General features: G+C 37.0%; 2 protein-coding genes across 3 annotated transcripts in view; one reads left to right on the top strand and one right to left on the bottom strand.

The window, feature by feature from the left end:
• The window catches only part of LOC127881156 (ER membrane protein complex subunit 1-like), a 67,116-nt gene extending 65,942 nt beyond the window's left edge, over window positions 1-1,174 (bottom strand). For both annotated transcript variants that reach the window (XM_052428835.1, XM_052428834.1), the window contains exon 1: window positions 1,009-1,174. In XM_052428835.1, coding sequence (XP_052284795.1) covers window positions 1,009-1,094 — 86 coding nt within the window. In that variant the 5' untranslated portion in view covers window positions 1,095-1,174. The remainder of the gene's footprint in view (window positions 1-1,008) is intronic.
• On the top strand, window positions 1,157-20,786 carry LOC127831361 (E3 ubiquitin-protein ligase mind-bomb-like). The gene is given in 23 exon segments (XM_052356331.1): window positions 1,157-1,421; window positions 2,185-2,309; window positions 2,553-2,690; window positions 3,331-3,502; window positions 4,279-4,385; window positions 6,771-6,968; window positions 8,044-8,171; window positions 8,599-8,709; window positions 9,553-9,657; window positions 12,179-12,386; window positions 13,134-13,163; window positions 13,222-13,283; window positions 13,984-14,132; window positions 14,552-14,708; window positions 15,348-15,458; window positions 15,460-15,509; window positions 16,091-16,214; window positions 17,195-17,209; window positions 17,242-17,296; window positions 17,986-17,993; window positions 18,340-18,500; window positions 20,518-20,704; window positions 20,706-20,786. Coding segments are annotated over 22 exon segments (2,418 nt in total). The 5' UTR covers window positions 1,157-1,421; window positions 2,185-2,233; the 3' UTR covers window positions 20,772-20,786.
• Window positions 20,787-21,539: the final 753 nt, after the last annotated feature.

Here is a 21,539-nt window from a genome sequence, read left to right on the forward strand (position 1 = left end):
TAATTTTAAAAAGGTAACAATTGAATCTTCTTCAAATTTGTATATAATCTATTTCAATGCATTAAATACTTGAAACTTCTGTGTTGTTTTTTTTGCCATTCTGATATTTTTATTCATTTTGTCCTCAACTAAAAAAGAGATTTTAAACATTTATTATGAATAAATCTGAAGGAAAAGCGGCTCAAGAGACTAGTGTTTTGATTGGCTGTTCAGAAAATGTGTACGTAGAAGTACAAACATGTATGTCGAAGTACAAATTGTACTTTGACGTACAAATATATACTTCGAAGTTTTATATTCATGTCGACGTACAATTATTGTACTACGACGTACATTTCTCTGTTTAACGTGTAGGTCTTCTTGACTTTCAACCCAAATGGTACGCCATAGTATGTCTTAAGGGTTATCTAAAGAATGCTCCCACTTAAAGGATCAATACAGAGACCTCCCAGTGACTAAGCCAGTTAGCAGACACCCCATCCACTATACCACAGACACCGAACCAGCTATAAATTCCTGTGCTAGAATTTAGAAAACAAAAAAATATATAAGATGCTAGATCTTTAAGCTTGGAACATGTAACTCGTTTTAAGATTGATTTTTTTGGATACATTACTCAATTATTGCAACAATTATCATATTTTGAACACAACCATGTCCATATATTTATTAAAAATACATGGTTATCAAAAAAACTTAAAAAGCTTTTGCCCGTAAATTAGGTAGCACCTATAATCATATTATTTTAAACACAATCATGTCCATATATTTATTAAAAATACATGGTAATCAAAAAAACTTAAAAAGCTTTTGCCCGTAAATTAGGTAGCACCTATAATCATATTATAGTATAGAGAGCATTTGTCTTAAAGGTCCCTCTGATCTTTAGTGAAACCCGCACGCCTGTTACGAGATACGTAATTGGTTACGAACTGCTAAGTGTACGAAGTGATCGATAGGTCAGAGGTTATTATGGTGCCAGGGTATTATCAAAACACATCATCTCACCAATCAAATTTTCCGACTTGATCTTCATACAAGCTTAATACACCAAACAGATGAAAGTAAACGAGATAAAAAGAAAATCTTGACATGGCAAATGATTTTTGGCCGGTGTGCTTTTCTGGATTTTCAAAGTGGAGAGTTATAAAGGTTATATTACACTAATATGTGATGCAGTATTTAGGCTGAAATGTACTAGTTAAAAACTTCATTGCAACTGTTATGTTTGCCAATACATTCAAATATAAATAACAATTATTTGAATAAACAACATTCTATTATGGATATTTTGGTCTGAATCAGATTTGCTTTTAAGATGCAAAATAGGAACAACCCGTGCGAGAAAAAAATACTTCCTCTTTCGCAATAATTTTTGGAAGAGGATGTTTAATCTGCAATAGGACAGTAGACATTGTGGAGTATGTTATTTTATTTTAACAAAAGGAGTTTGTATATAATAAGGTTTAGTTTGTTCCAAAATTATAACTTACTATGAAATATGCAAATATTTACTAGATTGTTTCTATCTTAAGAGAAAAATTCGATATTAAAATAAAATGTTTGTACCTACTTTCTGTTTCAATACATTGTACAAATAAGTTTCAACGCAGACAAAAAACATATTCATTCCCCAGTTAAGCATGAATAATCGATCATGTTTATTTGAAATTTGGTTATATATTTAACAATGTCTGCTTGTACACACCAGCACCACTACGCGAAGCTTAAAACGAAAGCGTTATGTTGTCTTATCACACCGACAATCCCGTTACACAAATAATAATCGTCCAAAATAATACGATTAAAGTGCTCTTGGTAAAGTAAATATTTTAGTAAATCGATGCGCATTTTGCTTTCTTACAATGTAATTAACACATTTGTAAATAAAGAAGAAGAATTATTGGTTTGATTACTTTGTTATGATGACTACATGTATCAATTGGAATTCAAAAGAACTCAAATATTGCATGGCAGAACAAAGGTACCGGGATAGAGTTCGGAAAGACATACATTTTGGAATGTAAATGTCAGATATATGTCAAAGGATACGTTTTTGGATCTAGTTACAGCTCGCCGGCCCACTGAGCTTTTTTATCCACTACAAAAATATATATGTTTCATTTTGGGCACACTTTCTAAGCAAACTTTGTACTCCGTTTATATGGCACTTACCATTTACAGGCTACTATTCACCCAAAAGTAACCGAGATCTCAGGAAAAACTTCCCGGAATGCAGCCCGGAGTGCGAATAATACGCGGACCGGACTGGAATAGCAAACGTCAAGATGGTGGGGAAGGTCACGTGGGTAAGATGCCCATTTTTTCTGCACATATTTTTGCTTTATGTAACGCGAGCAACCCTATCGCTAACATTAAACATAAAAATAATTTACCCGGGGGGGGGGGGGGTAACCGGCTGTAAGTCATGTCCGGAGTACCTAATATTTACAATCACCACTTAATCTTATAAACGCGTCCATATATTTAACATTAAACTTCTAGCATTGGAATTCAAATTAAAAGCAATACCAGAAAAAATATTCTTCCAGGCACGGTAATTTATGTCCCCAAAGACGGCCCGGCGGACGGTCATGTGTCTGTGATCTGGGACAACGGGCGGGCTTATCGGTACAGGGCTGGGCAAGATGGAAAGTACGATCTGCGTATCGTTGACAACACGCCGGCAGGTGAGGGGAAGGGCGCAAGTAATGTCTCTTTTAAATTGATAAATGTATACACCCAAGGACTCTCGGACGCTGTATCATACCTTCTTTGAAATGTAAGGGATCAAGAGGGGCTACATTTATTTTAGGCGAAAATTGTCTACATTGGTTATTGCTTTACATTTCATCACGCGCTCTTTAAGTTACTAGTATTCGACCAATCTTTGGCTTAGTCAGTAAATTATTTGGTCAACAAACGAGTTTTTAATAGGAAATACATGCAAAATGTCCTAAATCCTTGGTATAATATATTGTAATTGAACGTTTGATGACCTTAAATCTTGTGTCAAAATTCTGAACTTATCATACATCTAGCAAAGTACACCCAACTTTTTGTTGTTTTATTCACTTGTGTGAAATAAATATTTGCAAACTGACAAACACTTTGAGTTCATAAGTTTGAATGACAGTAAATTACCCCTTGCCTTTAGGTAACTTTTTAATTATACCATGTGTTAATTAGCGCAAAAACAATTCTCACCGCGTTCTTAATCACAACTTCATGAAAAGATTCCCGTGGTACAAGTGAATGGCAATAAAAAATGTATGTACATAGGAATGAGTTTAGTTCGCAAAAGGTTTTATTGGCATCCCCATATTAAAGGTGTCGTACAAGAAGGTATCACGTGCGACGTGTGCAAAATGGACCCAATCCGTGGCATCCGCTGGAAGTGTGGTGTCTGTAAGGACTTTGACCTCTGCACCCCGTGTTACATGACCGGAAAACATGATACCGGCCACTCCTTTATGAGGATCGAGCATCAACACAAACACGCGTATGTATTTGTGGATGGTCTTGTAATTTTAACCCATTTATGCCTAGTGGACTCTCCCATCCTTCTAAACAGGATCAATTTATTTGCAAAATTAGGGATGTCTAGTATATTTAGTTCTATATTTAGAATATTTCTTACAGAAATTCCTTAAAGCAAACAGCGCAGACCCTGATGAGATTCCATATCATGCGGCGTCTCATCTGAGTCTATGCTGTTTGCCAAGGCCTTTTTTTCTAGACGCTTGGCATAAATGGGTTAATTTTGAAATCCACATAAATATGCGAACATACATGTATTTATATTTATTTTTATTAAATTACAAAAATCATGTATGTGTATATTATTTTGTGTACAAATGAGCAATCGATCTTGAGAGACAACTTGTTGCTCGAGCTGTACATATCGGAACTAACGTGAATATTCGGTTATAATTTTATATAAGAAAGTGTAGCATATTTAAAGGAACGTGTGTTTAGACCAAACGATGGCGTTAAATCTACAAAGGCCGAACACGCCCGAGCTTTTCTGAGCTTATCTTGTGTGGTCGTTTGTCTTGGCAAGTAAAAATACTTCCGTTTTTTCTGGCAGGTATCATCTAAGCCGAATTGATGTACATTTTCGTGATTTGTTAACATTTAAGTTTTCAAGCGCCGTTTCGGTGTGTGTGTTTATTATATAAGATTTATCGCCGTTCGCTTTCAACAGTATTTCAGTCATATAACGACGGACATGTATTTGGGAATGATATATCCTCTGATCGAAACTTAACATTTCAGGTCCCCAGTATCGCCCCGAAATGGCACACCGACTATTGAGATACAGGGGGTCTTCAAAGGGGCTGTGGTAATGCGAGGGTCCAGCTGGAAATGGAAGAACGATGACGGTAGGATTTGTCTTGGCGCAAACAGTTATAACATATACGACGGTCATTCTTGAGGGAACTTTACGTGGGCTGGTTTTCTGGTGAAATAGGGACCGCATGATATAACAATGCTTAGGGCATACATGTAAACCGAACAATATTACATTGTACATTCTGTATTGGACATTATCGTGGATTCCACATGTGGCCCATATGGTAATTTGTGCCAGATAACAGATGGCAATTGAACAATGACGTTGGTCCATCCTCGTCCTGTCGCAAACAAAAATGTACTCATAGGCTCCTCACAGCGGGTGCCTTCTTTATATCTTAATTGGACGAGACTTATAATCGAAATCTACAAAATATAGGATTTTTGTGTATACAATTGTGCAAACTTTACAAGTGCTATCGCTTTATTAGTACGAGGTGGGTAATATAGGAAGAACAAAATGTTAATAAAATATACCAGCATTGTATAACAATAATATTTGCATAAGGAAGGATGTTTCTTGCGGTCATCGTGGTTTCTGTTGCTTGCACAGCTATTAAAGCCGTACCGTTGGGATAAATAGTACATATACAATATAACTGTAAAATTAGATGTGACCGCATTAATACTAATTGTAACCGCGAATACATTTATATAACCGCATTTATACATGTAAAAATGGTCATATATTTGCAACGGCGCTTATATTTTGTCTGACACAAAAATGCAAATAAGTACACAACCTCTTCGTCCAAAAATACGTGTTACAAACACTTGAAATAATCACACTAATTGTTACAAATAAACTGATTAAAACCAAAAAAAAACCTCCAATAATCAGCGTTCTCATTTACTAAAATTTTAATGTATAATAATTTGAAATACATATAAACTACACGCACTAAATTGTGTTATGATTTTTATCAAATCTGGTTTTGTTATCCGAACAATTCTTGTTCTTTGGCCCTCGGAAATACATAATTATCGAGCGGGTTTGTTTTAACGGAAAGATGCGTCACGCTTTGATTCTTTATTAAATGTTTACATACTAATAGAATGTGGGTATTGCTGTAATCTACGGAATCCGGATAGTGTCATCTATAATCTCGCACTTCTTTCATCAAGGGCGACACTAGACAAACGAAGCGACACTTGATCATTTTCTTGACAGTCGCGGCGATACTTGGTATTTTTCTTGACAGTCGCGGCGATACTTGATATTTTTCTTGACAGTCGCGGCGACGCACGATATTTTTCTTGACAGTCGCGGCGATACTTATCTTTTTCTTGACAGTCTCGGTTACGCACGATATATTTAACACGATATATCGCCTTTTTGGCTACCTACACAAGGGCGATATATCAAGAGAAAGATCAAGTATCGCCGCGACTGTCAAGAAAAATATCAAGTATCGCCGCGATTATCAAGAAAAATATCAAGTATCGCTTCGTGTGTCTAGTTTATCGCCCTTGATGAAAGAAGTGCGAGATTATAGATGGCACTATCCGGATTCCGTTGTAATCTAAATATATTGCTTTATAAGAATAACGCCCGCTTTTGGTTTGTATTATACAGGAATTATACAAACCTAAGACGCACAAATAAGTACAAGTAATGGTTGACAATTGTTTTTTAACGATCCGACCGACACTAATTTTCTTCGCCGACCCTTAATTTTTTTCAGGTACAGTTTTCGATCATTTCTGGAAAAATCCTTTAATAAATATATTTAAAATTTATCGTGTTTGCTGCGTCCGATCACCTTTAAATAAATTAACTTAAATAAAGAAAACAATTGCAGTAGAGTAATTTTTATTCGTATCAAACGATTACCAAAACATGTGTAGCCGACCCAGCTACCCTATTTTGGGGCGATGAAAGAGGAAACATGTGACTTTTATGCCTTATTAAAATAAAATATTTCACGATAATATAATAATCACAAATATCGGATAAGCAAAATAAAGCAAACACTAGTAACATCTGTAAATGATAAATATGCTAAATCTGATGCACATGAAAAAGATTCAGCGCAAGAGCGCAATGTGATATGAGTTAACAATACACACATGTATGGGTTCCTTTTTCATGCACACAAACTTTGTCGTTATATTGCAATCTAACAACTTAATTATATGAGTCGTGTTCTGACAAAACTTGGCATGATGCTTGTGCGTAAAGCGTCGTCTCAGAGACGACACTTTCCGCTTTTAGGACATTTTTCGTTTAAATAAAGTCTCTTCTTAGCAAAAATCCAATTTAGGCGGAAAGTGTCGTCCCTGAATAGCCTTTGCGGACTGCACAGGCTAATCTGGGATGACACTTTACGCATATTCATTATTCCCAGTTTTCTCACAACACGACTCATATAATGTGTGCCACACGCTAATTTGCTTTATTGTTGCCCACGTAGGGGGTAACAGCGGGAGTGGTGACGTCACGGACGTAGTTCCATGGAAACCTGATTTGCCCCGTAGTGCTGTCAAGGTCGCCTGGCGTCAGACGAAGAAGGAGGGCATATACCGACTAGGGGCCGAGGGGTGCGTGGACGTTGTGTACGAGACATGCGCGTCAGGGGGCAAAGTCTACCAGGACCATCTGCCGTTAGTGGGTAAGCAATTAAACTCGGCACTCTAGAAATACTTTGGCTTCTTCAATTTGTTTTATACACGAAGATGTTCGCGTTTAAAGAGGCCTTTTTACGTTTTGGTAAATTGACAATATTAAAAAAAAAGCTGTTTCAGATTCGCAAAGTTTCGTTTTATTTATGATATTTGCGAGGAAACAGTAATACTCAACATTTTCCATGCTCTAAAATATCCATTATATATATATCTGTTGATGATTTAAAAACCTGAAAATTATAAAGCGTTGCAACGCGAAACGATTTAATAATTTGGAGAGTGCTGTTGTTGTCGTTATATTTGGTGAAACTACGAGGATTGCTTATATTAAGTTTAAAATACATCAAGCATTGAATGAGCACGGATAGCCGAGTGGTCTTAGCGGTAGATTTTTACTCAAGGACCCCAGGGTCAGTTGTTCGAGCATGTTGAGGGTTACTTATTTTTTCCCTTTTTAAATTTAATTCTTGTTATTTTACTGGAGCTTTTTAGATCCAATGTTTACATTTATAAATTTAAAGCATTTAATGACAAAAATCAATAAATGCCAAAATCTGTGAAAAGGCCCCTTTAATACCGAATTGACGATATTATTCAATATTCATTGTTAGCTTTTATTCAATAACATCTGCCATTTGTGTGTTATTATCAGTTATTCTATGAAGATACGCATTTGTTGCTAAGTATTACATGTTTAACGAAGCTCTGCATAAAATGGTAAAGTATCAGGTCTTCAATGAATCTCTGTATTTCTGCAGATAATTGGGACTTTCATACAAATCTTTCTTATTATAAATTATATGTTCTTCAATACATTTCTGTTTTAATGGATAATTATCATAAGTGCGATTAACATTAACTTTTGGGTAGCATAAATGAATAAGATATTTCATGAACATCCAATGTTACTGTTAGATGGAACTTATTAGACCTTTCACTTACAGCCGACTATGTGATACGAGATGACTTGTATAGCTTGAAAAGTACAGTTCTTTGGTGGAGTTTTTGTGGTCTTTAAACACTTTCACGTTTGGCATTCAAATTATTATTTTATATTTTTAGATGTTGTAAATCCAGACCAGATAAAGTTACGAGCCAGCGACAAGGTGAAGGTGACTTTAGACCTGGAAAGTTTCAAACGCTTGCAGGAGCACGATGCCTATGGTGGATGGAACGATAAAATGTGTCAGGTAAATTAGATTAACCGTTGAAAGATATACGTTCCACATATTTGTTTTAGATGTTGCTAGATAGTAAGTACTATTGTTACTATAACTCAGAAGCGATTGAAAAGGAAACACTTTTTTCTTGCGAGTTTTTGTGATTTGGTTTCGTACTTTTCGCAATAGATTGGCCCGGAATTTTCCACGAACAATGAATACCCCTACTTCTTATATAAACAGATTGATTTAGTAAACTTTTCAGAACAGAACGTGGCGTCTCATCAGGATCCAAACTGTTTTCTATTCTGATAGTATTCTTTGAAAAAAAAATCGAAGAAATGGCTTATTTTAGATATTCAGCAGACGACATTTTAGCAGACGACAAATTTCCTAGCATGGAAATGGTTAATGACTGAAAACATGTATAAGGCTATATTTTCGCAACGCATTGCAGTGCCTCTCTGAAGTGGGTACGATTGTCAGAATGCTGTATGAAGGCAAATCCGTCCGAGTGCAGTACGAGGATGGTCAGGCCTTTACCATGAATCGTCAGGCGCTCTACAGGGTAACTAACGCATTCCATTTGAGTTAATGTTAATCCATTTATGTCTAGTGGAAACTCCCATCCTTCTAAATTGGATCAATTTATTTCCAAAATTAGGGATGTCTAGTATATTTATTTCTATATTTAGAATATTTCTTACAGAAATTCCTTTAAGCAAACGAGCGCAGACCCGAATGAGACGCCGCAAGGCCTTTTTTTCTAGACGCTAGGCATAAATGGGATAAGTTATTAATCAAGCAGAAAAGCTGTATTTTTTGTTGTCATTTAAATGTTCATTTTCAAATGGCCACGAAAAAGACCCTACGCAATATTAACTTATAATATTGTTTGAAAAAGAAAATAACAAACCAATTATTACGTACTTTTTCACGGGTTGCTTAACTGTTAAAATACTTAAACCGTTTATTCCGACTTTGCTTCATATAGACAAAGATTTTCCATGATTTGTGCGGAAAGTAAATTCGAGGTAATCCCGAACAAAACAATTATCAGTACGGATTGATATCATGAGCTAGGCTCTTAACCAGTCAATTATCAGTACGGATTGATATCATGAGCTAGGCTCTTAACCAGTCAATTATCAGTACGGATTGATATCATGAGCTAGGTTCGAAACCAGTCAATTATCGGTACGGATTGATTTTCTGAGCTAGGCACGAAACCAGTCAATTATCAGTACGGATTGATGGTCTGAGCTAGGCTCGGAACCAGTCAATTATCCGTACGGATTGATGGTCTGATGTAGGCTCGGAACCAATCAATTATCAGTACGGATTGATGGTCTGAGCTAGGCTCGGAACCAGTCAGTATTAAACGGAACGATCTCATCTCGATCCATTTCAGATCCACAGTTTCAGTGTGGGGGAAGCTGTACGCATTCTACCGGATGTGAACACCGTCCGTGACTTGCAGGCAGGCCACGGTGGATGGAATGACGACATGCTTGGTGTACGTGATTTATATATTGGCATGATCATTTTACTTGTACATGTTATTGATTGGTGAACATGTTTATTAAATAGTCGTTCCGGGTGAACATTCCGTGATATGTTTACGTTTTGAATCAGGATGTTCAATATACTTAGAAAGCAATATAATTCAAAAAGCATAATCGACGTTCGTGTGTTGCTGTGCAGTTGAATACCTCTTTCGAACGGGTGAGACCATCAATTTAAGTTAGAAATATGAAAGTTTGAAATAGAGATGTTTCTGCTGCAGATATGAATTCTGCAGTAAACAATGCCTACATTGTAATATCACATAAATCGTTGCAATTTGTATATGGAAACGATGATTTGTAGGACATGAACAACTCTATAAACCGATTTTTTTTGGGGTTTTGATTAAATATATTGAGCAGATTTCTTTTACTTTTAAATGTTATCATTACGGATTGATGGTCTGAGCTAGGCTCGAAACCAGTCAATTATCATTACCGATTGATGGTCTGAGCAAGGCTCGGAACCAGTCAATTATCAGTACCGATTGATGGTCTGAGCAAGGCTCGGAACCAGTCAATTATCAGTACCGATTGATGGTCTGAGCAAGGCTCGGAACCAGTCAATTATCAGTACCGATTGATGGTCTGAACTAGGCTCGGAACCAGTCAATTATCAGTACCGATTGATGGTCTGAGCAAGGCTCGGAACCAGTCAATTATCAGTACGGATTGATGGTCTGAGCTAGGCTCGGAACCAGTCAATTATCAGTACCGATTGATGGTCTGAGCAAGGCTCGGAACCAGTCAATTATCAGTACGGATTGATGGTCTGAGCTAGGCTCGGAACCAGTCAATTATCAGTACCGATTGATGGTCTGAACTAGGCTCGGAACCAGTCAATTATCAGTACCGATTGATGGTCTGAGCAAGGCTCGGAACCAGTCAATTATCAGTACGGATTGATGGTCTGAGCTAGGCTCGGAACCAGTCAATTATCAGTACCGATTGATGGTCTGAGCAAGGCTCGGAACCAGTCAATTATCAGTACCGATTGATGGTCTGAACTAGGCTCGGAACCAGTCAATTATCAGTACGGAAATCAGTATACAAATCAAAGTGACATATTACTGAGTATTAAACATATAGACGCAGTCAATTCACACTGATAATTCTCCCCACGAACGTGATTTATTGACGTAAACTTTACTTTTTTTTAATTTACAAATGGTTTACACCATCTACATAATCTAATGTCAACCAGAGTGCAAGTAAATATAGCTCAGAATAATAAAATACATTATTGAATAATGTTTTTGTGATTTTTCAACAATGAAAGACGCCAAAAAGTGCGAGGACTAAGCTGCGCCTTCAAACTAAACTTGGATCAAACAGATTAAAGAAATCGAAATGAATTTCAATTAGGAAATTCGAAGGGTATATACATTTTTTAATTAGCTACTAAACATACAACGGGGAAAAAAGTTCGAAATAGTGATTAATTCGTATTAACATTGTTCATATTAGCAGTGTTCAAGTGTACAGGTATATGCGTTTTACATGTGCATACGTTTTATACTGAAACTTTATGAAGGTCGCAATGTCAATACAGCAACGGTTCGGTGAATATTACCGCAGAGATTATTTGTGTCTTGTTCTGTGAAAATTGGGCAAAATGCATGTGCGTAAAGTGTCGTCTCAGATAAGCCTGTGCAGTCCGCAGAGGCTAATCAGGGACGACACTTTCCGCTTTAACTGTATTTTTCGTTTAAAGGAAGTCCTTTTTTACCGAAAATCTAGTTTAAGCGGAAAGTGTCGTCCATGATAAGCTTGTGCGTACTGCACAGGCTAATTCGGGACGACACTTTACGAAAATGCATTAAGCCCAATTTTCTCAGAACGCACCTCATTTTATGAAAATTTAAATACAAGAAGTGTTACACGTGTTAGCGCATTCTGAAATCAAACACCAAAACTCTTGAAACTGAGCAATCCGATTCCAGAAAATGTTGTCATAATTGCTCAAACTTGTCCATAGCTAATTGGATGATTGAGCCTCGCTCTAAGAAAACTGGGCTTAATGCATGTACGTAAAATGTCATCCCATATTAGCCTGTGCAGTCCACACAGGCTTATCAGGGACGACTCTTTCCGACTAAACTTAATTTTCGGTAAGGAGGGACTTCCTTGAAACTAAAAATATCATAAAAGCGGAAAGTGTCGTCCCTGATTAGCCTGAAAGTATCGTCCCTGATTAGCCTGTGCGGAATGCACAGGCTAATCTGGGACGACACTTTACGCACATGCATTAAGCCCAGTTTTCTCAGAACACAACTCATTATATTACGGACATCTTACCATTTGACACTGCCTTCTTGTTCATATTCGCCTCAAAGCATTACTTGGACCAAACGTATCGGTTTAAACGGAGCAACTCCTTGTAAAATAAATAAATCAGTATGCCTTTTATTTGTAATTGATTTGCTCATCCGGCGCAAATGTCATTACAATATAACGCCTTTCCTTTCGTAGTCTCTAGGTCAGGTCGGGAGGGTGGCAAAGATAGACGCCGACGGCGACATGAGGGTCAAGGTCGGGGACCGGAAGTGGATCTTCAGCCCCGTCTGTGTCCAGCCCCTGGATGATCCAAAGCAAAGTGACAGTGTCCCGGGGTTGAGACCGGACGAGATGGAGCAAGATAAAGTGGACGATTTTAGACGCATGCAGCGAGACATGGACCGTATGTATCAAACAAATGTCAAATTATGTTTTCGTTAATTTTGTCTACCGGCTAGGTATTAAAACGGTGACAGAGGTTGTCAACGGATGTTCTTGAATCTTTCGCGTAAGGAAGATGGCTTTTGAAGACTTAGGATTATTTTAGTGGCATACCATAAAAACCCTCTTGCAATTTAACTGCCATATTGTCCTGTATCCGTCATAGGAGTGATTGTGAATGTTTGCTTTTCTATTCATAAATGAAGCATATATGTTCACACGATTTCACAATCTTTATACGTTGTCTGAAGCTTTGACTGCCATATAAAATTGCATTTATATGTAAACTATACTTGAACAACAAAATGCCTTCTGACAGATAATACGAGCTATACAAAGTTTCATAATTTTTTATAACATTCTGCACACGTGTTTTTTTAGCACATTTATGCCAAGCGTCTAGAAAAAGGGGCCTTAGCAAACAGCGTAGACCCAGATGAGACGCCGCATGATGCGGCGTCTCATAAGGGTCGACGCTGTTTGCTTCAAGGAATTTCTGTAAGAAATTTTCTAAAGAAATAAAGTATACTAGACATTCCTAATTTTGGAAGTAAATGGATCCAATTTAGAAGGATGGGAGAGTTCAGTAGGCATAAATGGGTTAATAATATTATATAACATTCTGCACACGTGTTCTTTTAAGAACAGTATCATTTGTACATGCCACAAGCACTTAAAAGTTGTAGTAATCTCCTGAGTTCAATTCCAGGTTTAGCCGGGGGTACTTGCGGACCTGTTCGTGGGCCTGATGCGTGCACTTCCGGACTCTGACGATGATAGTGAGTTGTCCCTGTTAGATGCCGCCTCCAAAGGCGACATTGAGAAGGTCAAGGCCATTGTCGGCAAAGACAGCAGCAAGGTAGGTGCAATCGTTCAAACTTGCAGTTTATGTTCTGTAAAAATTACCTTAACTAGAAGAATAGGGTATTTTGTTGGACACATCCTGCGACGATAGGTAAAACGAGAAAGAGTTAAAGCTACATATAAACTAAAAAAAATTAACGAACATTTCGCAAAATATTTCGTATAATAAATCCAACCAATAAGCAAATCAGTGTACCTTATAGCAATAGCCAAAATTTCAACGCTAGATGTCGCATGGCAACTTAGATGTAATGAGATATCAAATGCTCGTTGTGTGTGTGTGAAATATATTCAATTTTAATTTCCCGCAAAGATATATTTTTTACAAGAACACTAACTTAGTACATACACATGTGTTGAATATATTGTCCCGCAAAAAACAAAAAGAGCACTTTGTATCTTGTTAAATCTATATTACCATACTTCATCTAGCGTTGACACTTTGGATATTGCTATAAGGAACATTTTTCATGTGTTAGTTTAATTTTTCGAAATAGGTTTCGTTGATTTTGAAGGTTTATGGGCTTATACTACACGTACACCAAAACCCAAATTAGCCATTGTTCATTACATGACAATATGGTACGTCGTGGTTATTTTCACATTAATACATACTTGTATTGTCAATCGTTCCAATAAGCAAAATTAGTAAAGTCTTGAGTGTTCTTGGTATCTTACCTGATTGCATTGATCAGGTGAATGTAAGCCCAGGTCAGAAGAACGCCCTACAGCTGGCCTGTTACAACGGCCACATCCCCGTGGTTCAGTACCTGCTCGACCAGAATGTGGACGTGCTTGCGGTGGACGATGAAGGGGATACGGCGCTGCATTATGCATCGTATGGGTACGTTGTACTGATTAGAGCTCATGTCCAAACCTTTTTTCAATATGCTGTTTGGATGAATATATCAGAAGTTTAAAACACATTAATTTAAATCGCTGTTTTTACCCTGAGAAAAATTTGTCCTCCAGACCTCTTGATGTTAATTTAACCATGTGCAATGTAGAACACAATTGTTTGATATTAGAGATAAATGCAATCGAAAAAAAACTGTGTCGTTAAGGTTAAATGTCGAGCTCTAATACACGACTTCTTTGATATCGTCTATGGCATTTGTATTTACAATCTCAAAGGTAAGAGGTAAATCTGTGTATACTAACGTATTAACATTTCCTAATAATGTTCGCATAATTTTGCGTATTAATTTATGTCAAACGCCATAAATGCTTTCTGACTTCTCCACTTCATTGCGTACTTTTTAGGAAAGAGGCGTCGGCCATGAAATTGCTGTTGAAGAAAGGTGCACAACCAGACAAACAGAACAACAAAGGCCTGACAGCGCTACACATAACTGTTGGTAAAGGCAACGTTCAAGGCACGAAACTTCTTATTAAAAACAAGGCGTCTGTAAATCTCAAGGTATGCAATGTTTAAAAGTAATTGAATTTTGATTAATTAAAAATACATTTAACATCTAAGCTACAGTCCAGGTGTTTAAACTTGCATAACTAATGCAATTGGTGGCTTCTGAGCAAATGAATACGTTTACGACGACATTTAATTGAAAAACTCTTTTGTAATTCATGTATACGTTTGAGTAAAGCTTAAATCATATCACTGACTTTATTTGATTTTTCATTATAATTTATGCATATCATTAAAATACAATATTAGTTCTATTTTATTCAGCAGCATCACACGAAATTTTTTTCTGTTTTGTTTTTAATTTCAGAAGTTCTCAGTTAAACGATGTGTTGTTTTGCATGCTATTACACAGAAATGTATTTATTGGCCTTAATAAAAAAACGAGCCTTGCTCTACGATAAAGGGGCTGAATGCATGTGCGTAAAGTGTCGCCCAAGATTAGCCTGTGCATGCCGCACATGCCAATAATGGACGACACTCTCTGCTTTAACTTGATTTTCGTCTTTAAGAGACCTTCTTCAAATGATGCATTCCATACAAGCGGAAAGTATGGGATTAAGCCACATTTTCCCAAAGCGAGGCTCAAATGAATTCAAACTCCACATCTGTACTTACTCTTGTTTGCTTCGGTAGGACAAGGACGGGGATACGCCCATGCATGACTGCATCACACAGATCAAGCGTCAGGGCCTGCTCGTACCTGCTGTCCTGAAGGCCCCGGGGGCTGACTTCACCATCATGAACGGAAACTAACTTCAACGTCCTGCACTGGGCGGCGTTGAAAAACGTCACCGAGTAAGTCGTACTAATGAACAGTTTTACAGTTTTTTGACCGTTTTCAAGTATTTCAAATTTTACGCACATGTATTATAAAGGTGAGAAATATTTAATGTAAATATATTTTCGAAACGTGTGTAATATTCTTGTAAATGAATTTTGTGTTCACACAAAGCCATATTTCAGTTTAAAATATTTCAATTCTTATTGGATAACAGCGATATTACATCAAATATTTTTCATGTTCATATGCTATCATTTTATTTCCATAATCAAGCACCTACCCTACATTTGCTTACTTAAAAATATTAAATGAACGATTATTTGAGTCGCGTTCTGAGAAAACTGAGCTTAATGCATGTGCGTAAAGTGTCGTCCCAGATTAGCCTGTGAAGTCCACACAGGCTTATCTGGGACGACACTTTCCGCTTCTATGGTATTTTTTTGTTTCAATGAAGTCCCTCCTTACCGAAAATCAAGTTTAGGCGTAAAGTGTCGTCCTTGATTAGCCTGTGCGGACTTCACAGGCTAATCTGGGACGACACTTTACGCAAATACATTATGCCTAGTTTTCTCAGAACACGACTAATTTATTTCAGAGCAGCGACTATTGTTTTAACACTGAAACCGAGTATAGTGAACGACAAAATGACTGAAGGGTTCGCAGCACTGCACATCTGCGCTGCCAATGACCACGTTGAAATTGCGAGCGAACTGATACAGGTCGGTTGAAACTACAAGTCGAACAAAGATTTAACCCATTTTGCCTAGTGGACTCTCTCATCTTTCTAAATTGAATCAATTTATTTCTAAATTAGGGATGTCTAGTATATTATTTTTATATTTAGAATATTTCTTACAGAAATTCCTTAAGCTAACAGCGGCAGTCCCTGACGCCGCATCATGCGGCGTATCATCTGGGTCTACGCTGTTTGCCAAGGCCTTTTTCTAGACGCTTGGCATAAATGGTTTAAATAAGCAGCGACCGAGCAATTTTCGATTGTTTACACAATTTATTTAGTTTGATACGCGTCCTTCTTGCATGTAGTTGAGTGAATTAATTAGTCATGACATGTACTGTTGTAAAGCTTTATATTGGATAATTCATGCTCTTTAAATGGTTTAAGTCAACGCATTTTGTCTAAGTATCAGGTGTTAACATCGATAAAGACAACAAATAAAGTGGGTGACGAACACATCAACAAGACACCATTAAAAACAGCTGACATGAATGATATCCACCTTTTTGTAAGACCTTATAAGCCGATCATCTATACGTATATAATATAAGAGATTATTTTGAAAAGTGACTATGTAGTTTAAAAATGTAGACGCGCATTTGTTACCTTGCTGTTGTATATGTTATCTTATGACATCGCATCGTGAGAACGATGCTTTGGCCTCTGAGCTTATATTTTAACCAATGTTGACTACTAATACTCATAACATACATCACTTTTTATATCATGCTAATAAAAATGTCAACCAATAAAATAAAAATCCTTCAGTACATGTAGAGATGCTAGATGGGTTTATATACATTAACATACTTATTGTTGAACTTTTTTGTGTTCATTTATTATTGTATTCATTTATTAGAAATAATAATGTAACTATACCATACAGGTTTTTTGATATTGTGTATGCAGTGTGTGTACAATAGGCGATGAGTGTATTTGGAATATTTTGTAAAATATCTTCAGGCCAAGGCCGACATCAACATTCGCAATCCAGAAGGACTGACCCCTTGCACATCGCTGTGTCGCAGAGCCACAAACGAACTGTGCAACTGCTTATTAATGCGGGTGTGTGCCGCTTAGTGGTCAAATAAGAAAAAAATACTTAATCGGCAACGATTTTGCCAACTCTTATTATCAAATATCGCCGTGGTGTAATGGATATGGTGTCTGCCTAGCGACCGGGAGGTCATGGGTTCGGTCCCCACCGAGGGAGCGTTCTTTAGATTTATCCCAAAGAAACCAAGTACTGGTCCTAGGCCCAGGAAACGGACTCGAGAGGCTTTCAATAGCCTTAGGCTTCCGATGCAATCGAGCTAAAATAAATAGGTTTTAACTAATATCTAAATGCTTCTGGATAAAATATTTCGAATCCAATATTTACGAAAATAAGTCAGATATACCATATGTATACTCTATCGAGTATTATGACAGACATTTGACATCTTGTAAAACATCCAAATAGTAACCATATCATTTTATACATGTAGATATTTATGATAGATGAGTATGTTTCTTTCGAAAATATATCAAACGAATTAGTTCAATGAAGTGGTTTTGCAAGAGAGGCACAATTTATCATTAACAAAACTGGTGTGTACATATATACATGACCATAATGAGGGTACAGATATTAAATTCAAGTTTAAATAAGCACTGTCTCTTGATATTGCGCAATAATACTGATTACAACAAACGGTAATATATGATTGGTTTTATAGTTAAAATGTTTTGAACAAGACATATTTCTGCTGTAGGAGGCAATGTAAACATGCAAGACAACTTGGGCAACACACCCTTAACACGTGGCTCACAGCAAAGTGTTGTCACACGAGGTAAATTTACAAACAATTGACGGATTAAAACACAGAAACCGTTCAGCAGAATTAAAAATGAATAAATATTGGCGACTGTGGATCAATTAACAATTGAATAATATTCATATATTTACGCCAAGAAATTATTCAATTCAATGTCACAATAAGAAATAATGCGTTAAAGTATGTCAGCAACGTTGTTGTTTAATGATATATTGTTGTACTTTAAGACTATGCACAATTAAAAAGACATGACGAGACAACGTTCTCCTCTCTAAACTCTACTTACTTTAGGACGCAAGCCTGCTTGGGGTATCTATGGGTAACGACGAGACAGGAATACAGATCTCGTGCATGCTCATTGAAGCCAAGGGCTCGCTAGAAGTAAAGAACAAGCAGGGCAAGACTCCCTTGGACCTTTGCTCGGACTTTACAACAAGGGAATTCTTGAAGCGGTTAGTATGATGCTTGTGTTGCATGTGGTTAGCAGATAATTAGATCCAATATTGTAGAATCTGAATATTAAGAGGATTGTCATATCAACCGGCTTTCAATGGCTTCATAGCGACCAACCATCGTTTTTGTGATTGGGATACAAAGCTCAAATGGAATTCATTTTTAGCATAGGTGCAACGCACCAATGCTTAAGGTATATACTACATTTCGAAAATGCACATGATACGGTTGACCATTATGAAGCCTTACCTGATCAAAAATCAGACGAAATTTCTATTTAATATAGTATATGGTAATTCTACAATTTTATATTTGGAAACATTTTTCTAACGTTTTCTTCCAAGAATATTGCTGACACCGTTTTTAGTGAATTTTCTAAGACCGTTTTATGTCAAAAACTCTTCTTATAACCTAAAACAAATTCGTCGTCGTAAAACAATTCTGTCTGCACTATAATCTCAATCTCTTACGCAGTGGTCTCCTTTATACTAGAAGTTACTGACCGGGCGAAGCAAGGGAAGTAACTGCTGTGAGGAGTTTCTATAAAAATCTGCATTCAGAAATCTGTATTCAGAACTAAATCTGTTGTGCACGTCTGCATCTAACGCTTACCACAATTTTTACGACAAATTATTGACGCAGACGAATAGGGTAGCGTCTATTTTCATTTGTGAAAAGAATAGTTCGATACAGGTCTGTCCGTGCTTAAAATTTGAAAGGCTTGGGTAATTATTTTTCATAAGCGTTTCAAACACTTATGTAAATGGAAAGATTATGTATTTAAATAGTCGGTAATTGTTTTAAATTATTGATTTGAGAAATTCGCGGATGGCGATACCGAACTACATTATACCACGTGACGCCAATTTGTAACTGAGTAGCTCCTGATGTTCCGATTGTTATAGGAAGATTTGCAATATTTCCTCACTTCCTGTTTCATTATTTGTACTTAATCTTAAAAATAACTTTTCTTCTTGATAGCCTTTTAGTTTTTTATTCAGTCAACTGTTCCCTTAACATTTACTTAAGCAGCAACTTCCCTGTATCTTGCACCTATGCTTTTAACGCCATCGGCGCTCTCGTTACTAATTTGTATGCACCCACGTTTTAAAGTGGTCATATAGATTTGCTCTTCCTTATCAGTCCTTCCTCGTTCATCCCATACTTTCGTCCGTTCGTCGGCTTATTGTTTCGCGCAAAATTAAGAAATATTGATGAAGAAGGGTGAAACTTTACAAACATGCTTACCAGCATGTGTTATCATTAGCAACATTAAGGTTAATCGGATTATTCCGACACACATGTAGTGATGGCCCTATTTTAACAAGGAAGTAGTTTTTAAAACATTTTGTTAAATTTGTATCGCGGGTCACTATTTAATATTCGCCGTTATGCGTTCATACTTTACACAAAGATTTTATTTTACAGAACGTAGGTTTTTAGCGAAAAAACACAGATGAAAAATAATGCTGCTTGAGGGATTGAAGTTTTGGCGTAAACGTTTGCCCTTTTTCGCGATTCCTTTATAAGTCAGTTAAAAAATTTACTTCCCCCGCATACATGAATTTATATTTCTTGTCATAAGGAGAGCGTCCAAATGTTTTACCGATGTTCTCATGGGTGTATTACGCCGCCGCCTACTGACATGACTTACACTTGACCAAGATTTCTCTGACAATTTTGGAGGGGAAAATCGCGAGCTCACACAGCAATCGGCGGATGTCTATAATTTAGAGCATGCAAACCTACCACAGTTGTTTAACTTACACCAATGACTGTTTTACAATTGTGTGGAATTCCTTTTTACACGATTTTATCCCCCCGATACGTAGCCAATTTATTCGCAGGCTTTTTTCCTAAACTTTTCAACGTACATCATTCAAACTTTGGATAAGTATTGATATATTATTCTCTTGTATGCTCTAGTTATTTAAATAAGCAATTGATATAAAGCAATACAAATATTTTGCCAAATTCTCACGTGATGATATAATACTGGCGATTAATTGGTTGAAGACTGGCATCTCAAAGCTTCAAGAACTCCATGCAGACCTCGGTTAAGGGAGTGGTACTGCCTCCACACTGGGAACACATTGAACGGACGGACAAACTGAAGATGATACAACTGGACGGACAGGGGGCGGGCTCGCTTCTCGAGCGAGAGTACCAGGAGGTGCAAACCAAGTTCATGAAGACGATGGCCACAGGCGCGGGTCAGCGGCATCCAGAGGGTGCAGAACAAGTTCCTGTGGGAGCACTACTTTTTGTAAGGCGAAGTAGTATGATCTTGTTAATTTATTTTGTGACCTAGCCCTGACTTTTCGACATTGGAATTTCTTTCTTTTTGATAAAAATCACAATCACAGATGGGGTGGGTGAGCATGTACGGCTCAACTATTCTTTGGTACCGCATGCTTGTAACATGTTATGTTTTAATGTTGATATACTTTTTGGTTAAAGGGGCCGTCCAACAGTTTGGTATGTATTGAAGCATGTCAGTAAATGCTTTATATTGATAATTTGAAACATTGACCTAAAAATCTCCATTAAAAACCCCACAAGAATACAATTTAAAAAAGGACAAAAAGTAACCCTCAACAGGGCTCGAACCACTGACCCCTGGAGTCCTGGAGTAAAAAGTCTCCCGCCTAGACCACTCGACCATCCATGCTCATGCTTAGAGCGGATGTATTTTTTTACCTATATAAGCAATCCTCGTAGTTCCCCAAAATATAAGTACAACAACAGAACTTTCCAAATTATTCAATCGTTTCGCGTCGCACGACGCTTTATAATTTTCAGGTTTTCAAATCGTCAAAAGATGAATATAATGGATATTTAAGAGCATAGTAAATGGTCAGTATTACTATTTGCTAAAAAATATCATAACAAAAACAAAAATTTGCGAATCTGAAACAACTTTTTTAATTTTGTCAATTTACCAATCTGTTTGACGGGGGAGGCGGAAAACAACAACGGGGAGGCATGATCAAGGGTGATAACCCCAAAAGGGGTAGGGTAAGGGTTTAGGATTAGGG

This window comes from Dreissena polymorpha, chromosome 5, assembly GCF_020536995.1.
Source record: "Dreissena polymorpha isolate Duluth1 chromosome 5, UMN_Dpol_1.0, whole genome shotgun sequence".
Taxonomy (NCBI): domain Eukaryota; kingdom Metazoa; phylum Mollusca; class Bivalvia; order Myida; family Dreissenidae; genus Dreissena; species Dreissena polymorpha.